The sequence below is a fragment of the Ailuropoda melanoleuca genome, chromosome 6 (genome assembly GCF_002007445.2).
Source record: "Ailuropoda melanoleuca isolate Jingjing chromosome 6, ASM200744v2, whole genome shotgun sequence".
Taxonomy (NCBI): Eukaryota; Metazoa; Chordata; class Mammalia; order Carnivora; family Ursidae; genus Ailuropoda; species Ailuropoda melanoleuca.
In genome coordinates this window covers 93,161,955-93,188,976 of record NC_048223.1, presented here as the reverse complement: position 1 = coordinate 93,188,976, position 27,022 = coordinate 93,161,955, and the positions used below count along the sequence as shown (strand labels likewise).

At 35.9% G+C, this 27,022-nt stretch overlaps 1 protein-coding gene across 10 annotated transcripts in view; it reads right to left on the bottom strand.

The window, feature by feature from the left end:
• Window positions 1-2,402: 2,402 nt before the first annotated feature.
• Window positions 2,403-27,022, bottom strand: part of KIF20B (kinesin family member 20B) — a 70,555-nt gene continuing 45,935 nt past the window's right edge. For 7 of the 10 annotated variants that reach the window (XM_034662925.1, XM_034662926.1, XM_034662923.1 and 4 more), the window contains 11 exons: window positions 25,984-26,109; window positions 25,196-25,323; window positions 23,269-23,424; window positions 18,487-18,663; window positions 14,849-14,959; window positions 11,591-11,788; window positions 10,747-10,815; window positions 9,240-9,341; window positions 8,690-8,840; window positions 4,248-4,390; window positions 2,403-2,668 (listed from right to left, as the gene is read on the bottom strand). In XM_034662925.1, the coding sequence (XP_034518816.1) occupies window positions 2,591-2,668; window positions 4,248-4,390; window positions 8,690-8,840; window positions 9,240-9,341; window positions 10,747-10,815; window positions 11,591-11,788; window positions 14,849-14,959; window positions 18,487-18,663; window positions 23,269-23,424; window positions 25,196-25,323; window positions 25,984-26,109 (1,439 nt within the window). In that variant the 3' untranslated portion in view covers window positions 2,403-2,590. The remainder of the gene's footprint in view (window positions 2,669-4,247; window positions 4,391-8,689; window positions 8,841-9,239; window positions 9,342-10,746; window positions 10,816-11,590; window positions 11,789-14,848; window positions 14,960-18,486; window positions 18,664-23,268; window positions 23,425-25,195; window positions 25,324-25,983; window positions 26,110-27,022) is intronic. The other 3 variants (XM_034662929.1, XM_034662932.1, XM_034662930.1) reach the window with 2 other exon arrangements.

Below are 27,022 nucleotides of genomic sequence, written 5' to 3'. Positions count from 1 at the left end.
CTCAAAGCAATCACTATAGTTTTGCCTCTACTTCCAGCTTGTCTCTCCATAACCAGACTTNAATGACTAGTATCTTTTCATATGTATATTGACTACTGCTTGTATCTTCTTCAGTGAAGGATCTGTGCAAGTCTTTTTACCAGATTTTTATTGGACTGGTTGTGCTCTCATTACAAGTTTATATATTCCTGTATTTCTCCCAGTCAGTGGCTCATATGCATTGTGTTGTTTCTCTCATGGTTTTTAAGACTGCGCTGATTTTTCTTTCAACACTTTCTTTATTGTTGGTTTTCAGTAGTTCGACTATGATCTTCTGAGGTATAGTCTTCTTTGGATTTATCTTCATTGGGGTTTACAGAGATTCAAAGTCAGTGTTTCTTCATAAAACTTATAAGACAGCCATTTTTCTTCAAATATATTTTTTCTGCCTTATTTTCATTTTTTTAGCCTATTAATCTCCAATTACATGTCAATCCATTTGATTTTTTTCTATAGGACCCTGAGGCTCTGTTCTTTCTTCAACCTCTTTTCTGCCAGTTTAGGCAATTTAAATTGATGTTTTCAAGATCACTGACACTTTCTTCTGACATTTCTGCTGCCAAATCTATCCAGTATATTTCTCATTTCACTTATTTTGCTTTTCTGTTGTAACAACTCCATTTTTTTTGTTTTTTTTTTTTTTTAAAGATTTTATTTATTTGACAGAGATAGAGACAGCCAGCGAGAGGGAACACAAGCAGGGGGAGTGGGAGAGGAAGAAGCAGGCTAGCAGAGGAGCCTGATGTGGGGCTCGATCCCACAACGCTGGTCACGCCCTGAGCCGAAGGCAGACGCTTAACCGCTGCCACCCAGGCGCCCCCATTTTATTTTTTATACTTTCCATTTCTCTGCTGAGATTCCTTATGTCTATAGTCACTAAGATGACACTTCCTTTAAATCCCTGAACATACATTTAAGGGTTGCTTTAAAGTTTTCTGCAAAATTCAACATGGGCCATGTCAAGGTTTGTATTGACTCTGTATCACACATTATAAAAGATACATTACAGAGAATCTGTATTGTATGGTCCTCCAAAGGATGTTGATTTTTGTTCTGGGAGGCATTTTCATTACTGACTACTTTCAATTTATGTAGGTTTGGTTTTATACTTTGTTAGTATGAATCTTTGGAAAGCACAAGGTGTTTCTCAAGCCCTTCTAATTTGGTAAACTCTTTCTCCCTCTCAAATCTTGTTGAGGTTTGACTTCAGTCTATATTCGAAGACACTCGTTTATACTCTGAGAGGTGGAACAAGAAGGCAGTGTCTCCTTGTTCAGCCTTAGCTGGGAACATGCATGCTGGGCAACTCAAAGTTTTTGCCATTCTGCACGTTTCTGAGAATGACTACAAAAGTGCCTAGAGCACTGACAGTACATCTTCACAAGTAAGTAAATTTGCAAACGTAATCGATGAATGAAAATCAATGTGTATCTATTTTTAGCATAATGAGACCAGGTAACAGAATAAAAACATATTAGTGCTTAAAAAGTTTTAATGAAATATTTTGATGGAAATTTTCCCAAAACATGGTGTGTCTCTTAAGACACTAAAGATAACTTTTTTCTCTGACTCAAGCTCATCATTATAATAAACTAAACAATGATAAAATCCAATGAAACCTTTAAGGTTTTACATATACCAATGTATGCTCTTAGATTTAAAAGCCCCAGTCGGCAAGAATTCTTGAGGCTTCTGCTTTGTTTTTTGCCTCTTGTTTTTTTTTAAACCAAAGCTCAATAAACCTTAGCTGTATGATCTTAAGAAAAGTAAACCTTATGGGTCTCAGTTTTCTTATCTATAAAATAAAGAAAATGCATTTCTAAGGTCCCTCCAGGTCTAAAATTCTATCTTTTCTAGATAGCTGTGCTTTTTCGGCCTCTAGATGCTTCCTTTCTGCTTCTGATCTTCTGTGTTCCAAAAAAATAGGAAAGCCAACTCTATTTGCTCACTAACAAATAAAAGACATTCTAATTAAAGACTTGAGATCTTTTCTAAATTATATGCATACAAATTCTGGCAACTAGGAGCTATAATCCAAAGAGACATGTAAAATCAGTTGCATTTCCTAACAAATGAAGTAAAAACAATTCATAAGACATTGTTAAATGTAAATAAACCAAATATCTGATCTACGATACGTGTAAAAAAAAAACAAAACAAAAAAACCCAGCATCTTTTCTAGGATCCTCACTGATCCTATGCCTAGGATAAAAGGAAAATGAATACAGTTTGAAAAATTATTATATAGCATAATGTATAAATTTGTCAAATCACCAAGTTGTATACCTGAAACTAATGTAGCACTGTGTGTGAACTATACTCAAATTTAAAAAAAAGAAAGAAAAAATCTATTATAAAAAAGTCTTTGTTAGACAAATGGTGCTGTTGACTTATTGTCTTTATTGAATTAAAATTACACTATGTATAAAATAGCAATGTATACACAGGATTTAATGCATCATAATATATACAATTATCTTTGAAAAGTCAGGATGCAAGTTACAATGATTATGAACATAAAACTTATAATAAAACATTCTCCATAAGTGATTTATTTAGCTGTTTTAGGTCGAAGTCGTCGTTTGAGAATCTGATGATCACTCTCCTTTACTTTACGGTCCATCAAAATCTGAAATTAACAATTTCACAATACTTTATAAATAAAAGCTTATTTATAATTTAGTAAGATCTATTCAAGTACTTAATAATTGGAATAATAGGTACATTATAAAATTTTGTCCTTTTAGACTATAAGTATACTAATCTATTAAAAAGTAATATATTTTATAAAGATTCTTTCAATACTACCTAACATAGGATTAAAATAATCTACACCCTATATTGAATTCAGGACATATATAGCTTGAAGTAATTACTGAAATATTTGGAGGCAAATACCTCAAATAATTTTTAAGAAAAGATCTTTTGCAGCAACAAGTACAATAATCCCCCCTTATCTGTTCTAAGATCCCCAGTGGATGCCTGAAACCAAGGATAGAACCAAACCCTATGTTTACTGTTTTTTCCTATACATACATACCTATGATACACTATAATTTAGGAGTTAGGCATATTATTGTATTAACAACAATCACTAATAAAACAATTATAACAATATACTGTAGTAGGTTATGTAAATGTTGTAGGTCTCTTCTGTCTACATATCTTATCATACTGTACTTTCTCATCTTCTTGTGATGATGAGAAATGATAAAATGCCAATGTGATAAGATGAAGTAAGGTGAATGTGTAGGCACTGTGACATAGTGTTAGGCCACTACTGATCTTCTGACAATATACCAGAAGGAGGATCATCTGCTCCCAGACCACGATGACCACAGGACATTGAAACCATGGAAAACAAAAGCAAGGATAAGAAGGGACTACTGTATATAACTTAGGAAAGTAGAAAGAGTATTATATTGCAACTAAGAAAAGAAAGAACTTCAGCCAAGGGAAGAAATTATGTACTAATCAGACAGATAGTGAAAAGTGACCAAGAGAATAGTATTTCCAACAGCATGTCCTAATTGACTCTAATTCTTCACCACCTGCCTTCCAGTGTCTTGTATCTGATAGGTACTGTTGCAGAAGGTCTCTCCCCTGATTTCTCTGAGCCACTTCCTGTTGAAGGCTTCTCCTTAAATTACTTTTCTACCATCCGTTTCATCCACTAGGCAAATGCAAGCCCGTTGGAAAATTAGAACTTTCCCTGTAATAGCACAGACTGTTCCAAGTGAAGAGAATGAGTCATCGAGTCAGGATGACAAACTACAGTGTTTTTTAAAAGAACCTGGAAGGCTTAGAGGAAAGGTGGGAGGAAATGACTGAATGTCAATTCTGTATTTTTACCAGGCCCACTTAGGCCCAGATTTGTACAACTCTTATGATATAGTTAACAAGAAAAATAGGTGTTCGAAGCAAATAAACTACTAAACAGTATTAATTCTAATGATGGAATTCAAATTTCTCTGATTAATTTACAAATGTAAATACGTGATGCTTGTATACATTAATGCAACACTTATAATTATTACAAATTTAACACATCAAATAGCAAAAGTATAACATTTAAAGCATATTCCAAGAGAACTGATCTAAAGAATAAAAATTCTAACCATTATAAAATTCAGATTGTTATGAATACCTCCAAATTAAAAAGAACATGGACAGTTTTACTTTTAAGAAAACCAAAAAGAGTAGCTTACCACTTGCCCAGATATATCAATAGGAGATGAAATTTCATTTGTGTATAATTTCCGTTTGGCCCGTTTTGGTCGAGACGTATTTTCTTTACTTACTTCTACATTTGAGAGCTTTGAAGAGCTCATCGTTTCAATTATCTTCTTTGCTGTGAAAAAAATACATATATTACTTAAATTCTGAAATAAATAACTTTCTAACTGGAAAGTTTTGAAATCCTTAATAAAGAAAAACATACCAAGTTAAAGAGAAAAAGCACTGCAACTTACAAATGGTGAAAGGACATGACTAGTCAATTCACAAAGAAAAAATTAAATGTCTCATAAATACATGAAATAATGATGAACAGCAAAAACAAAAAAGCAAATAAATAAAACATCAGTTGACTAATATTCAACATGGTGAAAGGTTTCGTGAATTATAGTACAACCAACAAAACTCAGGTGTTTTTAATGACTTGAAAAGGTTCATGCTGTTATGCAAAAAAGCAGGATACATATATCGTGGACCACGCAGCAGTACTCATACGTAATCAATACACAATTACACACAAACACAATCAATATTAAGTGAAAGCAGTTTAGAATTTTGAGCCCTTTGCTTACCGTTCACTCACACACACACACACACACACGCACACACAGAGTAAATCAAATTGTTAATAGTTGATTGCTTCTGGGAAGTGGAATAAAAATTTTAAATTCTTACTTTGTACATTTGTTTGTCTTTCAACAGGTACATACTGATTTTAATAGAAAACATATTTCCATCTGGGAAACCTCCTGGGTAGAAAATCCTTATACATATAATATCAACTATATTTTTTTAAATAGAAAAAAAATTAAAGGAAATATGCTAAATTGAAAGTCTACTTGTCAAGGGTTAATCTGGGCTTGAAAGAGCTGAGCTGCCCAATGTCAGAGCAGCCAGTTAAGTCAATAAGCCAAAATAAAAGCAACTCTTAAGCCTTTAACCACTTACTGCAATAAAATAAGCAAGAGGCAAAACCTGAGAAAGCGCCAACTCCCACCCCCACCTTCCATCCTTCCCTATGGGTGGTCTAGGTCAGGAAGATCAGTGCAGAAGGGGCGGGGATGTCCGCCCCTGCCAAGGGAGCGCTGAACAGAAAGCTCTGGCACTTGCAGTTTTATGCACCTGGGGGCTGGAGGCCAGACGGAAGGGCTAAGAGTGGAAAAGTAAAATCAGAGTGGAGAAAGTGTCTTCAAGGTTCCCTCCCCTTTCCTGTCATAAGAAGGTCCCAGGCAGAGGAGCCTGAGGAATTTCTCTGCTAAAGGCCCCCAGTAAAGAGGCTCTGAATGAAGGCACCTTGGCTAGGACTACAGATATGTATCAGGACATAGCTGACCAGGGTCCTGAGTCCGTGACTGTAACTCCCTTCAGAGACTGCTCTCCTTAGGTGTGGGGAAGGCGGCTTTTCCCCATGAAGCCTAACACGTAAAGCCTCTGTAACTGCCTATGGTCAGCCGAAAAAGAAAAAAAAAAAGTCACACATGAGATTTTGGCTAGGCGGGAGCTGCCAAACTCCCCACGACAATGTGCCAGCCACTATACTAAGAGCTGAGGATGGGAACCACACAGACTCACTGCACTTGTGAAGCTCAAACTGTAGTGGAAAAGATAAGAAAACAAAAATTAGAGATTAAATAATTCAATTTGCACTTTGAAAAGATCCTTCTGGCAGCCATGCACTGGATGAACAGGAGATAGACAGGAGGGAAAAGTTGGGAAACCAGTGAATGAAGGAATGAAGTAACTGGTTATCAAGAACAGCAGAATTTTAAAAATTAATCTCTATTTTTTCCCCTACGTTTCCAAGTGATCAACAACAGACACAGTATAGTTATAATCCAAAATAGGGGTATCTTATACTCCTAGAAATAAATGTTCAAAAATCCACACTAGGGGGGTGCCTGGGTGGCTCAATCGTTAAGCGTCTGCCTTTGGCTCAGGTCATGATCCCAGGGTCCTGGGATCAAGCCCCGAGTCGGGCTCCCTGCTCGGCAGGAAGCCTGCTTCTCCCTCTCCCACTCCCTCTGCGTCTGTTCCCTCTCTCTCTGTGTCTCTCTCTGTCAAATAAATAAAATCTTTAAAAAAAAACAAAAAAAACACACACACTAAGGGCTCCTGGCTGGCCCCGTCAGAAGAGCATGCAACTCTTGATCTTGGGGTGGTGAGTTCAAGCCCCATGATGGGTGTAGAGATTAAATAAATAAACTTAAAAAAAAAGACCCCACACAACGTATACAATTAGGGAAGTTGTTAAAGAGCTGGGTCAACCAAGTAAGGGAGTCAATTACCATATGGGTACTTCCCTTTCCTTGAAAACCTATTTTCTTTTTTTTTTTTTTAAGATTTTATTTATTTATTTGACAGAGATAGAGACAGCTAGCGAGAGAGGGAACACAAGCAGGGGGAGTGGGAGAGGAAGAAGCAGGCTCATAGCAGAAGAGCCTGATGTGGGGCTCGAACCCATAACGCCGGGATCACGCCCTGAGCCAAAGGCAGACAGACGCTTAACCGCTGTGCCACCCAGGCGCCCCTGAAAACCTATTTTCTTTTGCTATGTAAGTGCTTATCAATATAATTTAAATAAAATACTTAAGAATCTAAAATAACAAGTCCTTCCTCTCCACATATAGATATTTAACAGTTTGCTGTTTGTCCCTCCAGATATCTTCTATGCTTATACTAATTACACCTTTAAAAAAGTACATATTTTTTGAAAAACACATACAAACAGGGTCTGGTAAGTCTGAAGTTCCCAAGCTGTGCACTAAGATGTACTACAGCAAACTCACAAGAGCACCTCGAAATATTTTAAATATTCAAAGAAAACAGTGATACACAATAGCTCAAGGTAGTTCATACTTTCAAATGATAACGCATTACATTCCTTTTGATGATGATGTATCTTTACAACTGTGATTTTCAGAAGCTGAATTTCCTGTGGTTGTTTGGCCTTAGCACTAATGGATAAAATATTTGTGTTTTTCTTTGGGTGTAGGGGAACAAAGAAAAAAACTCAACTGAGACATTAAGGGCACTGTGAACCAAGAAAGTTTGGGAATCTCTGTGTAAGTTTTTACAGAAAGTGTTTTTACATTTCAACTCTCTCCAGCTTTAGTTCCTTTCCTTCCCTTTTCTCACCTCTAGTCTCTAATTTATCCCACTGCCACCACTGAGGCAATCTCCTGAAAATCCTGAGTCCACCGCCTGCCTCTTCCCGCAACGTTCTGTCTACACTCTCCATGCCAGATGTATACTGTTACCCCAAAGCGCCTGCACATGTCCTACACTCTCTTGGTACTCTGCCTGTGTTAAAACTGTTCCCTCCAGTAGGTGTGTGTGTACATATAAATGTATGTTTGTATTTATATATATATACAGAAGAAGTATATATCTTAGTATGTGTTTATACACAGATGATTAATATGGTTAATGTTATATCATAAAGAAAAAACCATGAAGCAACTAAATCCAATAGCTATTTATAGAAATACATATTTTTGATATATATGAATGGGTAATGTTTGTCAATGCATAGAAAAAAAAAACTATAATATATACCATAATATAGTGATTACCTCTAGAGGGTGTAATCCTGCCAGCATTTCAATACCCAAGTTAATCCTACATCTTCAAAAAAATAAAAATTTCCCCTTAGCCTCTGAATCAAATAGCTCTCTTCCCTCCGATACTACCACAGCACTTTGCTTGGATCCCTGTAACTACACTAAGTGGGCTGCTCTGGATGAATTCTGGATGAATTAAGTGATCCCTGAACAACACAGAGCTTTGGGGTGCTGACCCTCCCATAATGTCAAAAATCTGAGTACAACTTTTGACTCTCCAAAAACTTTACTAATAGCCTACTGTTGATCAGAACTCTTACTGATTAACACACATTTTGTATGTATTATATACTGTATTTTCACAATAAACTAGAGGAAACAAAATGTTATTAAGAAAATCATAAGTAAGAAAAAATACATTCATAGTAATGTACTTATCAAAAAACATCCACAGGGCACCTGGGTCAGTTAGGCCTTTGAATCTTGATTTTTGCTTCGGTCATGATCTTAGGGTTGTGAGATCAAGCCCCCTTTTGGGCTCCATGCTGGACATGGAGCCTGCTTAGGATTCTCTCTTCCCCTCTTCCTCTGCCCCTCCACCTCTAAAAACAAAAGAAAACAAAAAATATCCACATATACGTGGACCTGTACAGTTCAAACCCGTGTTGTTCAAGGGTCAACTGCACTTACATATCATTCTTTCACCTCCACTCCAGTGAACATCTGAGCATGTCATCGTCTCATGCATCCTCCCATGGTACTCAACATAGGACAATGTCTATTCAAACTATGATAATCACTGCTGTTGAGTTAAAAAACACCTAACATAAAAGGTCATTAAGTTTTCTGCAAACCTTTTGATTGAAGAATTGTTGGAGAATGTTGTAAGAAGTCTCCAAATTTCTGTAGTGTTCCTTCTTTTTTCTTAGTGGCCACATTTGTATTTACTGTGGATGCCTGACTCCGTAAAGAGTATGTTTTCTTAGATGACGGACGTGTGGAAACCTAAAAAACAAACATTTTTTGTTACTGTCGATGAGAAATGTTAGACGAAAACAGTTGTAACCACAGCTGAATTAAAGAGGCCAGACACGGGTCACAAATTCGCAGGCAGGTTAATTCAGGATTAAGTATATGAGGAGAGGGTGAAAGAACCAAAGAATGGCAAAATGGGTGTGATAGGCTAACTCAGAAGTATCTCAAAGGGCCTGATGCTGGCCTAATGCTAAAGGTTATTATATTCTAAGCTGAATTAGATGAGTAAGAAATGGAAGATAAATGAGTTATAACTGGACAAAACTGGATTTCTGGGTAATTACTGATCAACTTTGACATCTTTATTTTTATATTCTACTTTATAAACGTTAAGAAAATGGTCAATTCTGAACACATTAAAAGACAAACCTTTTGTTCCTTTTTGACAGAAGAATTTCTATGCTCAGAAACAGGAGACTTCAAATTAGGTCTGGGTGTAGCATTCTTCTTATTTTCACATTTCACCAAGTCCTAAAATTAATGAAATTCACTGGTTAATTTCTTAACAATATTTTCTTTCTCTAGGCTCAAAAAAAAAAAAAAAAGGTGACAGTTCTCTGGAGATATTTTGGGTTGTCACTGCTGGGAGAGGAGGGTGTTTATTGGCAACTAGTGGCAGAGGCCAGGAATGCTCCTAAACACCCTTGTAAATGCATAGGAAAGCCTTCCAGAACAGGAATACAAACCCAAATGCCAATCATGCTGAAATTGAGAAACCTGACTGAAGGTATGACTTTTTCTCCCAACTTTATTGAGGTATTATAGATATATAACATAGGTACGTTTAAGATGTACAATGTGAGGATTTAATACACACATATACTGCAACATGACTGAAGGTATGAATTTTTCACATACATCATAAATAATGAAATTACATAAGCTAAATAAGAAATAGAAGGCATAACATCTTTTATTTGAACCCATTTCTAAAATATAGCAATACATCTACTCTTTCCCCAACTCCCAAATCATGCAGAGTACCTATGTTTAAGAACTCTAATTGAAATTTGGTAGCATCAAAAACAAAACAGAACAAGTAAAAATCTTCAATATAAGCACAGGCAAAATGCTAAAATCAAAAAATATAATCTATCTTCCCTACTAAATAGGCATGACATATTACTTTTCTTTCTCCCACATAACTTCTCTTAGGACAAAGTCTCTTCTAGTATATTAACTGAATCAAACTTATACAAATCCTAGTTGTACCAAAGATTATAAGCATAAAAAGAAAAAAAAAAGGCATGGAAAGAAACAAAAAAAAGATCATGACTGAACCTCAGAATTCAAGTTACAAAGAAGAAGTCATAGGGTAATAAGAAGCAGACTTCCTGAAAGGGGAAAGACAGGTGGTAATCAATGGAAAACAACTGAAGAGTAATAAATAACTCCATCATACGTGCAGTGTGCAATAATGAGTTCTCTGGAGTCGTCACTGGATTAGAATATATATAGCACTATATAAATGGTTTTCATGAGGACCTTACAACACTCACTTTATTAGAGCAGTAAAGAGCTAGTAAAAACAGGAAAAAACCTTAAGTTTCTACATGATTTAACTACATGAATCTGTGTATCTATTCTGAAAAACGCCTGGGGAGTATATACCAACAGTAAAATAAATAAAATAGTTGGTGTTTAACCCTCTGAGTACACAACCAATTTTTCCTTTTCCCTTGAAAAAATGAATCAAGAAAAAGTCAACAGAGATCATAATGAAATTAAAATACTATTTAAATGTTATCTAAAATATAAATATAAATTAAATAAGTATTGAATAAAAGTTAACTAAGGCTCTACAAAACAATCACTAAAGGCATTTTAGGTGTAGCAGGAAAGATGCTAAATAATATTCATTCAGCAAATTTATTACCTGACAGAGAGCCTCAGGAGTATGGTTAATACTATTTCTGCTCTTCCACCAGCTTGAAAATATACTACTCTTTAAAGAGGTAAAAAAAAAAAAAAAAAGTTGAAGAAAAAGTTATTGTGCTAGAGAGTTTATAATTAGTTTTAAATTTAAAACAGGTTACTTTTAAAACTAAATATTACCATTTATTATGTATCCACCACATGTGGAACAAACGCTAAGCATTTTAAACATATTATCTCTAATCCTTTATTTCTAAAAGGAGAAAACTGAGAACGAGAAAGTTATGTGACCAGCCTAACCCGCCTGGCTAGGATATGGCAGAAGGTTGGGTAACCCCACAGTCAGAGAGCTACAGTAGGAAGTAGTAAAGAGTTTTTATCCTACCACTAAATAGAGGCCCGAATTTTAATATACCGGCTGATAGAAAAAGTTTCTCTTCCAAAACCTACTCTAACCATAGAGAGCTAAGATTTTAGTTAAACAACAAAGATTATACTCAAGCAAGTTAGCCATTTGGTTTCTCTAATTTATCAACCCGTTTTCTCTTCCACTGGAGTTAGACCAGGACTGGTGCACTGAACTAGCTCTCCGGGGAAATCCACCATCACCTGACCTAGCACAGCTTCAGTGAAACAAGGGCTAAGTTTTAATAACCCTAAGCTTTTTGTTTAAGGACTATTAGACTATAATAATATTCTTAAGGAGTATAAAATATGCCACAAATTATGATTTTGGTCTCCAACAGCAGTGCTTATGAACAAGAGGGCAGTATAAAAGTTTAATTATGTATAATAACTGAGTTTAAGGTTTGCTTGTTAAATTCACTCATTACTTAAGTACTTACCTCCTCCATTTCATTACTCTTCCTCTTCCGGGCCTTGGAAATCTTAACCGTCACAGGTAAAGTGCAACCAGGGTGTTTCACTGCCATTTTGTTTGGCTGTAAAGGTGTAAATTGAATCTCTAACTCAGGTTTTGGAAATCGAGTAGTTTGATTATTTTCTGTTGACACTTCACAAGAGTCAAGGACTACAGAGCCATCCTACAGCATAATTAAAAAGAAAAACAAATCTTATTTGCAGAATATGAATTCATGAATTGCAAAGAATTAACTCTTTCAAATACCTATCAGAGACAATGAATTGGAAAAGATTAAAAGTGTGCTGGCTCAAATTTACCACAGCAAGGACAGAAAGATCGGTGTTACCACCCACCCTCACCAAGTTTACACACGATATGTTAAAATTCAAGGAAATAGAGATCAGTGTTTCCCAAACTTGTATGATCATAAGAATAATTCAAACAATTTGTTTAAAGATTCTTGGACCCTGCCACAAACCTACTAAATCTCTTAGGAAAGAGTCTAGGATTTTTATTTTTATTTATTTTTTTTAAAGATTTTATTTATTTGATAGAGATAGAGACAGCCAGCGAGAGAGGGAACACAAGCAGGGGGAGTGGGAGAGGAAGGAAGCAGGCTCATAGCAGAGGAGCCTGATGTGGGGCTCGATCCCACAACGCCAGGATCATGCCCTGAGCCGAAGGCAGACGCTTAACCGCTGTGCCACCCAGGCGCCCCTAGGATTTTTAATAAGTATCCTAATTAAGGGAGATTAAAGTTGGCTTCAAATTCTTTGTTACTCCTCCCATTGAGAGATGAAGTCTCATTCCTCTTCCTTGAATCTGGTGGAAATAACATCATTATTCTGAGGCTTGATCATAAGAAGCATTGTAACTTCCACCCTGTCCTCTTTGAAAAGTTACTTTCAGGACACTCCCCCTTCAAAATGCCTCATCTCAGAATGCAGCCACTGTGCTGTGAGAAGCCCAAGCCACAGGGAGAGACCACATATAGGTTCAACTGAGCTCCCAGAATCAACTATCAGCTACATGAACGAATCATTAGACTAGAGGGGAGGAGGGTGGGGGATTGGGATAGGCCGGTGATGGGTATTAAGAAGGGCACATATTGCATGGTGCACTGGGTGTTATATGCAAATAATGAATCATGGAACACTACATCAAAAACTAAGGATATATTGTATGGTGACCAACATAACATAATAGAAAATTATTATTAAAAAAAAAAAAAAACCCACAAAAAAAACCGAAAAACAAAATAGCATAACNACTATCAGCTACATGAACGAATCATTAGACTAGAGGGGAGGAGGGTGGGGGATTGGGATAGGCCGGTGATGGGTATTAAGAAGGGCACATATTGCATGGTGCACTGGGTGTTATATGCAAATAATGAATCATGGAACACTACATCAAAAACTAAGGATATATTGTATGGTGACCAACATAACATAATAGAAAATTATTATTAAAAACAAAAAAAAAAACCCACAAAAAAAACCGAAAAACAAAATAGCATAAAACCATTCCCCAAAACTGGAATATATAGTAACTGCTGGAATTCTTAATAAGAATTGGAATCAGGAGGTTTTAGTGTTTATATATATACATATGTATTTGTATAAACATAGAGTTATATATAAATTTATAAAGAAATGTCCCATATCTAACTGCCTTTGCAATCAAGATTAATCTTGTTTATGAATCAACTCCAAATTTTTCTTCAAATGATATGATCTGTCTCTAAGGCCAATGCCAATTATCCGAAATTCCACCAAAAACTATCAAAGAAAGGGCAAGAGAAAAGAAATGCCTTGTGCTATTTCCCCAGATTAAAATGCCCTTCTCTTCCCATTCACAGCTTGGTAAAAGTCTATTCACCTTCAAGATCCAGGACGATGTTACCTTCTCTAACCCACATTCACAACCACTCAGGCAAAATTCATCACATCCTCCCCGCAGGCAATGTTCCTTCTTAACACTCTCTTCATGACACTTAGCCCATAAGATAAAGTCAAACAAGTACTCACTTAGGTATCTGTTTTACTAGAGTCTTTACTCCTTGAGGCTGGCAATCATGGGGAACAACTTAGCAATGTTCCCAACCAACACTAAAAACTCCCAATAAATGTGATTAAAAAATANAGGATGATGTTACCTTCTCTAACCCACATTCACAACCACTCAGGCAAAATTCATCACATCCTCCCCGCAGGCAATGTTCCTTCTTAACACTCTCTTCATGACACTTAGCCCATAAGATAAAGTCAAACAAGTACTCACTTAGGTATCTGTTTTACTAGAGTCTTTACTCCTTGAGGCTGGCAATCATGGGGAACACTTAGCAATGTTCCCAACCAACACTAAAAACTCCCAATAAATGTGATTAAANTCTCCCACTCCCCCTGCTTGTGTTCCCTCTCTCGCTGGCTGTCTCTATCTCTGTCGAATAAATAAATAAAATCTTTAAAAAAATTAAAAAAAATAAAAAAAATNCCTCCCCGCAGGCAATGTTCCTTCTTAACACTCTCTTCATGACACTTAGCCCATAAGATAAAGTCAAACAAGTACTCACTTAGGTATCTGTTTTACTAGAGTCTTTACTCCTTGAGGCTGGCAATCATGGGGAACACTTAGCAATGTTCCCAACCAACACTAAAAACTCCCAATAAATGTGATTAAAAAATAAATGCAAAAAAGGAATTTGTCTTCAAAACTTTAAGTGACATAGAATTTTTATCTATTTCATATGTAATCTAAGACTCTATTATCCAAAGTGATTCACAGAACCCTAAGCCCACTATAGATTAAGGAAACTCATTGTGAATTACTGAGAGTTGGTGATGAAGTTATTAAACGGGTACAATTTAAAAAAAACAAAAACTACTAAATAGAATGCTTATTAAAAGGACCTCTTATTAGGGCTAATAATCATCCATATTTTATCTTTTGTAGGATTTCCTATTTCTAACCACCAAGTTTGTTTATATTAACAGATCTGTTGTTTACAATAAGTATCATTTTGAGAGGAGATTAATATCGTTGCGGGATCTCATCTTCCAAAAGAATTTCACTTCTCATAAGCCTTTAGGTTTTCCTTCCCACAGCCAAGAGCACATATAGCTAACTGCACAGCAAGGTACTTACAACAATTGATTAAATTAAACTTGCAAGTGTTATTTATTAATTAGCGGTCACGGTAAAGAGGGTAACAAAGTGGACAGTGTTACCAAATGCCCACCTCTACTTCATTCCTAGAAATTTCAAAACTTGTTGATTGAGGTTCAGTTTCAACTCTGCCAGGATCCATTGAACTCAAATGTGTAGGCTTGATATCCACATTCTGTTCTTCCTAAGAAATATTAAAACAAACCACTGTAACCAAAAATATATTAAAACACTTCACCTAAAGAACAGAAAACCAAGATTTGGGTGGATTATATCATGGAAGTGATGAAAGACTTCCTCCTCTCTTTTATCCTCAGAGACTTAGGAAAGGCTGGGCACCTTGCCAGCCTCTGGACCTGACTGAAAGAGAAATCTGAAAGATTACTTTCAATTTTCAAGGTTTTTCCTTGTATTCTCTCTTTTACTTTCATTGCAACTCTCTCAGCTAGATTTGGCAAGAATCATTATTCCCACTTTCTAGATGAAACCAAAACCGAGAGATGTAAAATCACATGGCCATGGTCTGTACTAAGTTGGAAGGGTTGGAACCCAACAACTGCTTTGATAACACCATTCTGAAAAACTAGAGGAGTCTTGAGAATGCAACTATAGTATCAGAGTAGAAAAGACCATATTGATACTAAACCTTTTCTTGCTGTACACCTCATCCCTTTTTCTCAGTCATAGGATATGCTTTATTCTTATACCCTATTTAAGGAATCTATAAAGAAGCATCAGATTATATTTTTAATAAATTCCACAATGGGCCTTCTCATGACTGCTATCAAAAGCAAAAGTCAAATGTATCTCTTTTTTTTTTAATGTTTTTTTATTATATTATGTTAGTGACCATACAGTACATCCCCAGTTTCCGATGTAAAGTTCAATGATTTCATTAGTTGCGTGTAACACCCAGTGCACCATGCAATACGTGCTCTCCTTACTACCCATCACCGGTCTATCCCATTCCCCCACCCCCTTCCCCTCTGAGGCCCTCAGTTTGTTTCTCATAGTCCANAGTCCATAGTCTCTCATGTTTCATTCCCCCTTCTGATTACCCCCCTTTTCTTTATCCCTTTCTTCCCCTACCGATCCTCCTAGTTCTTATGTTCCATAGATGAGAGAAATCATATGATAATTGTCTTTCTCTGCTTGACTTATTTCACTTAGCATTATCTCCTCCAGTGCCGTCCATGTTGCAGCAAATGTTGAGAATTCGTTCTTTCTGATAGCTGAGTAATATTCCATTGTATATATGGACCACAGCTTCTTAATCCAGTCATCTGTTGAAGGGCATCTCGGCTCCTTCCATGATTTGGCTATTGTGGACAATGCAGCTATGAACATTGGGGTGCATATGGCCCTTCTCTTTACTACGTCTGTATCTTTGGGGTAAACACCCAGTAGTGCAATGGCTGGATCATAGGGTAGCTCAATTTTTAACTTTTTAAGGGACCTCCACACTGTTTTCCAGAATGGTTGTAGCAACTTGCATTCCCACCAACAATGTAGGAGGGATCCCCTTTCTCCACATCCTCTCCAACAATTGTTGTTTCTTGCCTTGTCTATCTTTGCCATTCTAACTGGCGTAAGGTGGTATCTCAGTGTGGTTTTGATTTGAATTTCCCTGATGGCTAATGATTTTGAACATTTTTTCATGTGTCTGTTAGCCATTTGTATGTCTTCATTGGAAAAGTGTCTGTTCATATCTTCTGCCCATTTTATGATTTGTTTATTTGTTTCTCGTGTATTGAGTTTGAGAAGTTCTTTGTAGATCTTGGATACCAGTCCTTTATCTGTGGTGTCCTTTGCAAATATATTCTCCCATTCCGTGGGCTGTCTCTTAGTTTTTTTGACTGTTTCCTTGGCTGTGCAGAAACTTTTTATCTTGATGAAGTCCCATAAGTTCATTTTATCTTTTTTTTCTCTTGCCTTTGGAGATGTGTCGTGAAAAAGGTTGCTCTGGCCGATGTCATAGAAGTTGTTGCCTATGTTCTCCTCTAGAATTTTGATGGATTCCTGTCTCACATTGAGGTCNACAAAAAGGGATCAAAGGTATCCAAATCGGCAAAGAAGAAGTCAAACTGTCTCTCTTTGCAGATGACATGATACTCTATATGGAAAACCCAAAGGAATCCACTCCCAAACTATTAGAAGTTATAGAACAATTCAGTAAGGTGGCAGGATACAAAATCAATGCCCAGAAATCAGTTGCATTTCTATACACGAATAATGAGACTGAAGAAAATTAGGGAATCCATCCCATTTACAATAGCACCAAAAACCATACGTTACCTTGGAATTAACTTAACCAGAGACATAAAGGATCTATATTCTAGAAACTATAAATCACTCTTGAAAGACATTGAGGAAGACACAAAAAGNACATTGAGGAAGACACAAAAAGATGGAAAAATATTCTATGCTCATGGATCAGGAGAATTAACATAGTTAAAATGTCCATGCTACCCAGAGCAATCTACACTTTCAATGCTATCCCGATCAAAATACCGAGGACTTTTTTCAAAGAACTGGAACAAATAGTCCTTAAATTTGTATGGAACCAGAAAAGGCCCTGAATCGCCAAGGAACTGTTGAAAAGGAAAAACAAAGCTGCGGACATCACAATGCCGGATTTCAAGCTGTACTACAAAGCTGTGATCACAAAGACAGTATGGTACTGGCACAAAAACAGACACATAGACCAATGGAACAGAATAGAGAACCCAGAAATGGACCCTCGGCTCTTTGGGCAACTCATCTTTGATAAAGCAGGAAAAAACATACAGTGGAAAAAAGTCTCTTCAAATGTATCTCTTATGTCACCTACCCAAATATAACTGTGCTAATTGTTTTACAAATGTTCTCAATTAATTTTCACAACTCTAGTAGGAAGACATTACTATCTCTGTTTTAGAGAAGTTCAGATATAATCAGTAATTTTCCCAAAGATCCCAAAACCACAGTGACAGCAACAGACACCTAGTTTTTCTAAGTTTCTTGTCTGTGCTGTATAAACCACATGCTACTACCTCTTTTTTTTTTAGCAGTCTTCCTCTTAGAATCATGAAGTCTTTTGTTGTGACAGACATGCACATACATTTCTTTTCCTATTGTCTTCAGGCAACAAATTTTTAAGCATAGATCATTTATTCTGGAAAGACTAGCTTCAAATGTACCCTGATTCGAGTACACGAGGAAGTAACTGTCTGTGAAATGCAATCCTCTCTCCATGCAGGGTTCCCAACCCCAATGAAACATTACAAAAGTAACTCCAGAATGACTCACCAATGTGAGTCATTATCAAAACAATTCATTTTCAAAACACTTCATACCTTTATATAGTAAACTTAGGGTGGGCCCAAGTATTTAAATATTACCAAGAGTACAGGTTGAATCACATTCCCACATTTGAAAGGTAGATGAGAGACTAAATCACAAATTGTTTATTTTCTAATTTCTCTACCTGGAAGATATGACCAAAATATTTGAGAAAGTACTATTTCTCAGTTGGCAAATTGATCATAATCATAAAACTCTGAAAACTTGAAATATGCAATAACAATCCAACTAATTTTTGAAACTCTGATTCCCTTGTAATCTGTTGAAACTTACTTTTTTATCCTCTAAGAGTTAAATCAATTAAATAATTTTTAAAAATTCCTCTGTTCAATTAAAAAAAAGGCAATGAAAGAACAAGGTTCTACTCACTGTTTCAGAAGGCTCCAATGTGATCTTTTTTAATTGCTCAATTTCATTATCTTTCTGTATATTACTGGAGATCAGTTCCTTCAGCTGTATTTCTAAAGCTGCGACCAGTTGATCCCGTTCTTCTCGCCACTTCTGAAGGTTCTCATCTTTCTCTGCCAGTTGTGCTGTAAGTATGTCCTAACCAGAAAATAAAGAAAATGTCATGAAGCTAAGATTTTTTTGAAATTTTTACTAGAAATAACACAACTATGAATAAGACATGTAACAAATTATATAGTTAAGGCGATAAAATATTTACTTGTAAAACAAAATACACAGGGACACCTGGGTGGCTCAGCCAGTTAAGCAGCTGCCCTCGGCTCAGGTCATGATCCTAAACATCCTGGGATGGAGTCCCACATCGGGCTCCTTGCTCAGCAGGGATCCTGCTTCTCCCTCTGCCTGCCACTCCCCTTGCTTGTGCTTACTCTGTCTCTCCCTCTCTCTCTCCGACTTAAAAAAAAAAAAAAAAGCCTTTATATATTTACTGTCCATATGCTCTTTTTATCCCTATCCCACCTCATTCTAAAAATCAGCTTATTGGTCACTTCTTTCAATAAGAAATTATGGCTTTTAATCTAATACTAGCATTTCCCCCAATATTTTGGAAATGAGAGGATAAAACTACAGCCAAGCAAATGACAAAACTAATAGCAACAAACAATAGAGAAATGAAAATTTGAAACACCATTTTCATTGAGTTCAAAAACCAAGAAACAGTGGTGAATTAAAGAAAATATGGGTAAGACCTAAACATGCGAAGCCACAAAACACTGCTGAAAGAAAAGAAAAATACATCAATAAATGGAGGGATAATTTGTGCTCAATGATTAAAAGACTCCATATTGTTAAGATGTCAGTTTTCCCTAAATAGATCTACAGAGTCAGAGCAATTTCAATCAAAATCCAGGCAGGCGAGAGTATATGTGTGGAAATGGGAAAGCTCACTGTGAAAGTTATATGAAAATGCAAATGATCTAGGATAGTCAAAACTATGTTGAAAATGAAGAACAAAGTAGGAACAAACACACTGTCATTTCAAGCCTACTATAATAATCAAGACAATGTGATCATGGTATGAACAGAGATCAGCAGAACAGAAAAGAAGGTCCACAAGTGCATGGTCAACTGGCATTCTACAATAACACCAAAGTAATTCAATGGAGGAAAGGACAGTCTTTTCAACAAAGAATGCTGGAACAATAGCCAAATGAGGGAAAAAAAAAAAAAAAAAAAGAACCCCAATCCTAATCTCATACCATATACCAAAATTAATCCTTGAACAAAAAGTGGTAGAGCAGTAGGAAACTTTTTTTTCAATAAATACTACCAGGAAAATCAGTAATCCACATTAAAAAAAAAACATTAGTCTTGATGCCTAACTCACTCCAACACAAAACTCAATACTAGAATCAAAATATGAAGGGTAAAACCCAAACAGGAAATAGCATAAAAGAACATCTTCCTGTCTTTGGGGTTAATAAAGGAAAAGATTAGGAAAATGAACTAAAATAAATTTAAGAACTCATATTCATAAAAAGGCAACATAAAAAGTAAACTAAAGATTGAAAAAAGGTACTTGCAACACATGACAGAGAGCTCCGATCCAGAAAGTATAAGAAACTCCTACATATCAAGTAGAAAAAGCCAGACAGTCCATAGGAAAAAGGTAAGGAGCCTTATAATCTTCAACCTCATTAGTACTCCAGGAAAAGCACATTAAAACCATAAAAAATGACCAACACCACCATGTTTGTGGGAATACACAGCAACTCCAATACTAATTAGAGTATAAATGGGTACAACTACTCTGAAAACCAATCTGACATTCTACCAGAGTTCCATATGTGTATACCTTATCATCCAACATTTCTATTCTTGGCTAACTATGCAAGAAAAATGCATGCATATGTGACTGAGAGAAATGGATAAAAATGTTTATAGGAGAATTTACATGTAACAGCTCAAAGCAGAAAATAATTCATATCTCCAACGTTAAAATGAATAGGCTATGGTATATTCATACACTGCAATATTCAGCAATGAAAATGGACTAATTCCAGCTACATGTGACATGAAGAATTCTCATGAACATAATATTGAAAAAAGCCAGGAAAAACAAATGCATCCTGAATAATTCCATTTACATAAAATTCAAAACTGGCCAAAACTAAAGTACAACATTAAAAGACAGAATAGTTATTACCACAGGGAAAGAAATAGAAGAGGAGCCCCCTGGGGGGCTGGTAATGTTCTATTTCTCGAACTAGGCGATAATTATGTGGTACTGACTACAACAGTTCACCGAACTATTGTTTTGTTTATTTACTGTGATTTACTGTGTTACATGTGACAATTTTACAAATTAACAATCTAGACCTTAATATGGCAGACACATACATCCTAGGTATGACTGCAAAGAAATATATGGGAAAAAGAAGGAAGCTTAGCTTTGTCTAGGATTAAAAACTTAAAAGTAGGTTTTAGGGCACCTGGGTGGCTCAGTGGGTTAAGCTTCCAACTCGTTGATTTTGGCTCAGGTCATGAGATGGAGCCCCACGTGAGGATCCTCACTGGATGTGGAGCCTGCTTGAGATTGTCTCTCTCTCCTGCCCCTTCCTCCCTCCTCACCCCTCAAGCACGCTCTCTCTATCTCTTAAAAAGCAAAACAAGTTAAAGTTGGTTTACTTGCTAGCACTGCTGCCAGAGGGATCACTGACTGGGAAAAGAAAATAGCTCTATTTCTGATTTAGAGCTGGAGTGACTGACAGTGCCAACAGTTTTGATTTCACTTCTTGCCTCTTACTATTGCCCAGGAAGGTATGATGGGCTGTGGGACAGGAGCAGAGAACTAGTAGCAACCTTTCCTGTTGAGACAAATGCAGCATCAGAATCCTGCTCAACCCACCATTTTCTGAAGGTACATTTATTTAATCACATGGAATTGGCACATGAAATATATTGCCATCTCAGAGTTGTAGTAATGAGAAGCTATTAGTCTCACATGATTTAGCATATGACAAAAAGAGTCAAGGCTCTAAGAGAATGACAACTAAGGGGTGTCTGGGTGGCTCAGTCGGTTAAGCATCTGCCTTTGGCTCAGGTCATGGTCCCAGGGACCTGGGATGGAGCCCCACATCGGGCTCTCTGCTCAGCGGGGAGTCTGCTTCTTCCTCTCCTCTCCCACTCTCCCCACCTCATGCTCTCTCTCTCTCACTCTCTCTCTCAAGTAAATAAATAGAATCTTTAAAAACCAACAACAACAACAACTACTAATGTAATGTAGCATTCTAGATGAGACCCTGGACCCAGAAAAAGACATTAGTGGGAAAACTTATGAAATTCTAATAAGGTCCACAATTTAGCTAACAGAAATACAATAATGTTAATTTGTTGATTTTGATCATTGTACTATTGTTACCTAAGGTGCTAACATCAGGAGAAGTTAGTGGTAAGTATACAGGAACTCTGGATTAGTTTTGCAGCTTTTCTGTAAATAAAATGATTTCAAAATAAAAAGGTAAAATTATTTTTAAAAATCAGTGGGAAAATCACCCTTAACTTACTGAAAATTAACATCCTGGCTTTACAGGGAAGCTCAGCTATTATCTGTAAAACTGTCATAAACAGGGGCGCCTGGGTGGCACAGCGGTTAAGCGTCTGCCTTCGGCTCAGGGCGTGATCCTGGCGTTACGGGTTCGAGCCCCACATCAGGCTCCTCTGCTATGAGCCTGCTTCTTCCTCTCCCACTCCCCCTGCTTGTGTTCCCTCTCTCGCTGGCTGTCTCTATCTCTGTCGAATAAATAAATAAAATCTTTAAAAAAAAAAAACTGTCATAAACAAACATAAAAATACCAGCAATGACAATTTGACACTGCCAAGTTACTACTACTGTAAGGAGAAAATCAGCTTTTCATTTAAAGATAGTGTCAATGTGTTGCACAATAGCTTTCCTAAGACCAACAATACCTTTTAACTTATTTTCTTCTGTTGGCAACAGGAGGTGTCAAACAGACTAAGCAGTCAAGTAAAACAGGAAGGGAAAAAGAAGCTAAGATAGAATTGCTATAAGAGCCACAGCTAGTCAAGATAAAGCCAAAGGTTATTTCTACCTATTGTCTTCTAGAAACTATTTAGTTGACTTTTTTTAAAGATTTTATTTATTTATTTTAGAAAGAGAGAGAGCACAAGCAGAGGGAGGGGCAGAGGGTGAGGGAGAGAGAATCTCAAAGCAGACTCCGTGCTGAGTGTGGAGCCCAACAGAGGGCTCGATCTCACAACCCCACCATCATGACCTGAGCCAAAACCAAAAGTCAGATGCTCAACCAACTGACCCACCCAGGTGCCCATAATTGACTTTTTAAAAGCCCTGATAAAATCAGCTTATGAAATAACATACACACACCATGTTAATAGAATCTACAGTTCACAATGCAAAATTTTATAATAGAGATAACCCTATAGCAATCAAAGGGAAGAGATGTTTAAGTTCTGTACCTACATACTGAGATGTAATTAGGCATTTTCCCAACTTGCTAAATGGACTGAAGAAAGTTAAAATAAGAATGTAAGTGAACTTCAAAATTAGGACAGAAAAGTCATCTTACAAATAGACAAACTGTCTTTTAAAAGAGCAAGAAAATCAGGCAACCATGTAAAGACTGGTAAGAATCCCAGGGATAAACTTAACAAATCAAAGCAGCTGGTGAAATACATCAAAGATAAAGTGTAATTGTTACCAACCACTTCATTTTGTTGTTTCAAACAACGCTCTCTGTCTTCAGCATACTTTTTCATCTCTTTGTTTCGTAGATTCTCAGCTTCTTTTGCTTGAGTGATAAGCATCATTTTTTCTTCTAGCCATTTCTTTCTGTCGGCTTTATATTTATGTTCAGATTCCTATATATATATAAATAATACAAGTAACTATCACATGCTTAAATAATACTTAAGTCATAGTCGACAAATTTATTTTTATTTATTTATTTATTTTTTATTTTTTANGAACATATTCATATAAACCATCACTTTTTTACCTTTTTGAAAATTAAAAATAAGTGTTTTTCCTTAAACAATGATAAAATCAGAGTTTATTTCANTTTATTTATTTATTTTTTATTTTTTATTATTTATTTGACAGAGATAGAGACAGCCAGCGAGAGAGGGAACACAAGCAGGGGGAGTGGNAGATTATAAAATGAACGCTGCTGATTTCCTTTTCTAAATGGACTTCCTTTTATAAACCTATTTTGCTATGAAGTCCATTTAAGGACTCTCCTTCATCAGTGACCTTAAGAACAAATAAACAATCTCTTATTTCTGAAAGAGTTACAAAGACCCAAGTCTTTCTAAATGTCAGAAAAGAAAAAGTCTTGGTTTGTGATGGTCATTTCTAATTGTATGGTTTCAAAAATAAAATATTCCTGGGTATACAGGATGCAAAAAGTAACTTGTGCAACAGGGTATTCATGAATCTGAGGAACACTGAGAATGGCTAGACTGAGAAGAAAGCTGATCAGTAATTTCCATTCCAGAATTACCAAGTTTATAATCTATGTGATTACATCATTCAAGAAGAACATAAAATAAAGGAATACTCCTTAATATGAACATTCCCAATATAGTTAATATTTTTTCATAAGTAATGGAGTATTTACTTTGTTCTACCTGCTTTGGGATTTTCCCAATTAGGGTAAATTCTAGAATATATAATTAATAGTTAATGAAATACTTTTTATTTGTTCACTATCTGATTACACATAGCATGTATTTAAGAAAATAATTTAGATGCAGCCAACTTTTTAAAATCACTATTATGCTTTCTTCAATCTCAAAACTAGTTCCTTCTAATAAAATGTATAAAATTTTAAGTGGTATTTGGTAAACCCCATTAAAAAATATTTCCTCCACATGTTGTATTCTATACAGTATTTAGAATTGAATAGGGAATAAATACAAATGCAAAACAGAATATCCTTTATATAATAGAGCTTCAAATATACTCCTGTGTCCAGATACACAACTGTATTCTTTACCAACTTCATAACTAAAAATTAAAATGATTATATACAAAATAATCTTCCTAAGAGTCCTCTTTTCCACAGCAGTATTTGAGGACTAAGAAGTTTAAGGAGTAGAAAAATAGGNTGCCACCCAGGCGCCCACATGTTGTATTCTATACAGTATTTAGAATTGAATAGGGAATAAATACAAATGCAAAACAGAATATCCTTTATATAATAGAGCTTCAAATATACTCCTGTGTCCAGATACACAACTGTATTCTTTACCAACTTCATAACTAAAAATTAAAATGATTATATACAAAATAATCTTCCTAAGAGTCCTCTTTTCCACAGCAGTATTTGAGGACTAAGAAGTTTAAGGAGTAGAAAAATAGGTACAAACACATAAGTAGTGATTTAAGAATTAAATACATAGAATATAAAAGAGAAGACCCAACCACTATATTTTCATTGGCACTAATTGGTGGTTTATATCTTGGAAATTTCCACCCCATGTCGATTCAATGTATACTGAAAAATTATACTGTATGCTCACATTTCCCAGGTAGCACTTCACCCATATCTAAATTAATTATAAAATACTTGCTGAACTCTCCTCTCATGAGAAATACCATGGCTAGATAAATACATACATAAAATCATACCTGTAACTCGTCCTGAAGCTTACTGAGCTTTTCACTAAGTACATCTGTGTTATCCTCAAGTTCTTTATTTGACCTTTGATTACTTTTGGCTTCCAGAACATTGCATTTTTCCTTCCATTTTTCCAATTCTAATTTGAAAACATAAAATTATTTTTTAAAGCACATGCAAAAGTTATACCATATAGAGATACATGTGGCATGAGATACAGACAAGAATCAGTAGAACCCAGAGGAAAAACAAACACAGATAGAACTGAGACAATTCCAAGGGCTGCACTTTTAAGAGCTCTTACCAAATTCTTAGAGAAAAGTACAAGGACTTCTCAGGAACCCAATGGATAGTGTTCAGAGTATACAGTATAAACACATCTCAATCTTAATTATATAGGAAACCTCACGTGGTTCTCAAAAATCAAAAAAACTGTGATAGTATTCTGAAGGATGGAATCAGAGTATTTACCAAGATAAACATACAAGATGATACTAAGAAGCTGGACAGAGCTGAAACTCAGTTGAAAATTTGTTTTTAACGGCTGGGAAACATTGCAAGTTATCATCCAGTTATTATGAAAGTGTCCTTATTTCTTCTTTACTACACACAATTTTACTTAAATAACAATTTTCATCACATTGGAAAATGGCAAGTGACCGGACACTCCAAAAACACACCAATACTTTTTCACTATGAATTATTATAAATACTAAACAACTTTTAAAAAGGAAAGAAATCTAGGGAAATACAGAAAATGGCAGGTAGGTCTGGAGATACTTAAGCAGTCTTGTTGTACCTGCGGCCAGTCTTTCGGCTTCCTCCAATTTAGCCTCGAGCACTCGGTCCTGTTCCAGCTGAGTTTGTTCCTGTTCTTCCAGGGTCATTCGCATGTCTTCAATTATTTTCTCTTTAACATTTAGATCTAAAAATTTGGGGAGAACACTTTAGAAACCACTAACATTTACATCTAGATACCCAATTTGCCTTGAATTCTTCTAAAATTAAAATACACTTTTATTACCCAGAATAGAATCTGAGTTCCATGCAGACAGAAGCTTTGTCTTGTTGCCTGTGGCACCTCGAGGCCTAGAACAGTAGTGGCAGCTATGAAGCACCAAATAAGCATCTGACAGATAGAGACCAGAAAGACTGCACGAAGAGATAGATGGATGGAAAAGACAATCTCTTCAGATAAAATTAACAATTTTTATACTATTAAACTATTAATACTAATAAACACAAATCTTGGGATTTAGAAAAAAATGTTATTTGGCAAAACATTTATTTTCAGTGTTAATATTTTCAAACCAAAAGTAAAACGTTTGCCTCCTAAAAGCAAAAAGGGCTCCATCCCAATTTGACTTTTTTTTTTTTAATCTCAAGTAATTATGTTTTCTACAAAAACTTCCAAAGCCAAAAATCTCCAGTATTTTTAAAAGCAACTCTTCAGGAATGACTGTGCTACTAGCCTTAAAATTGTCTCTGGCCCTTAAAAAAGGACTACAATAATGACTTATAAACAATTCCATTTTAATGCTGTCTGCTAGAAAGAAGTACGAAGGAAAGATTACTTTGTTGCCTCTGGTGATGGCCACTGTTTGTAGCAGGGCACATTTCAGACACCTCACCAAAACTATTACTGATGTTAGAGGTAATAAACCTATAAAAGCATGTAGCTCAACCTCAGGTCACTAAACATTAAAAATAACAAAAATCCCAAAAAATGGCTCCCTCAAGGTACACATAAATAGCAAACTTAAAAAAATAACGAACAAATTTAATGGGGCGCCTGGGTGGCTCAGCTGTTAAGCGTCTGCCTTCGGTTCAGGTCATGA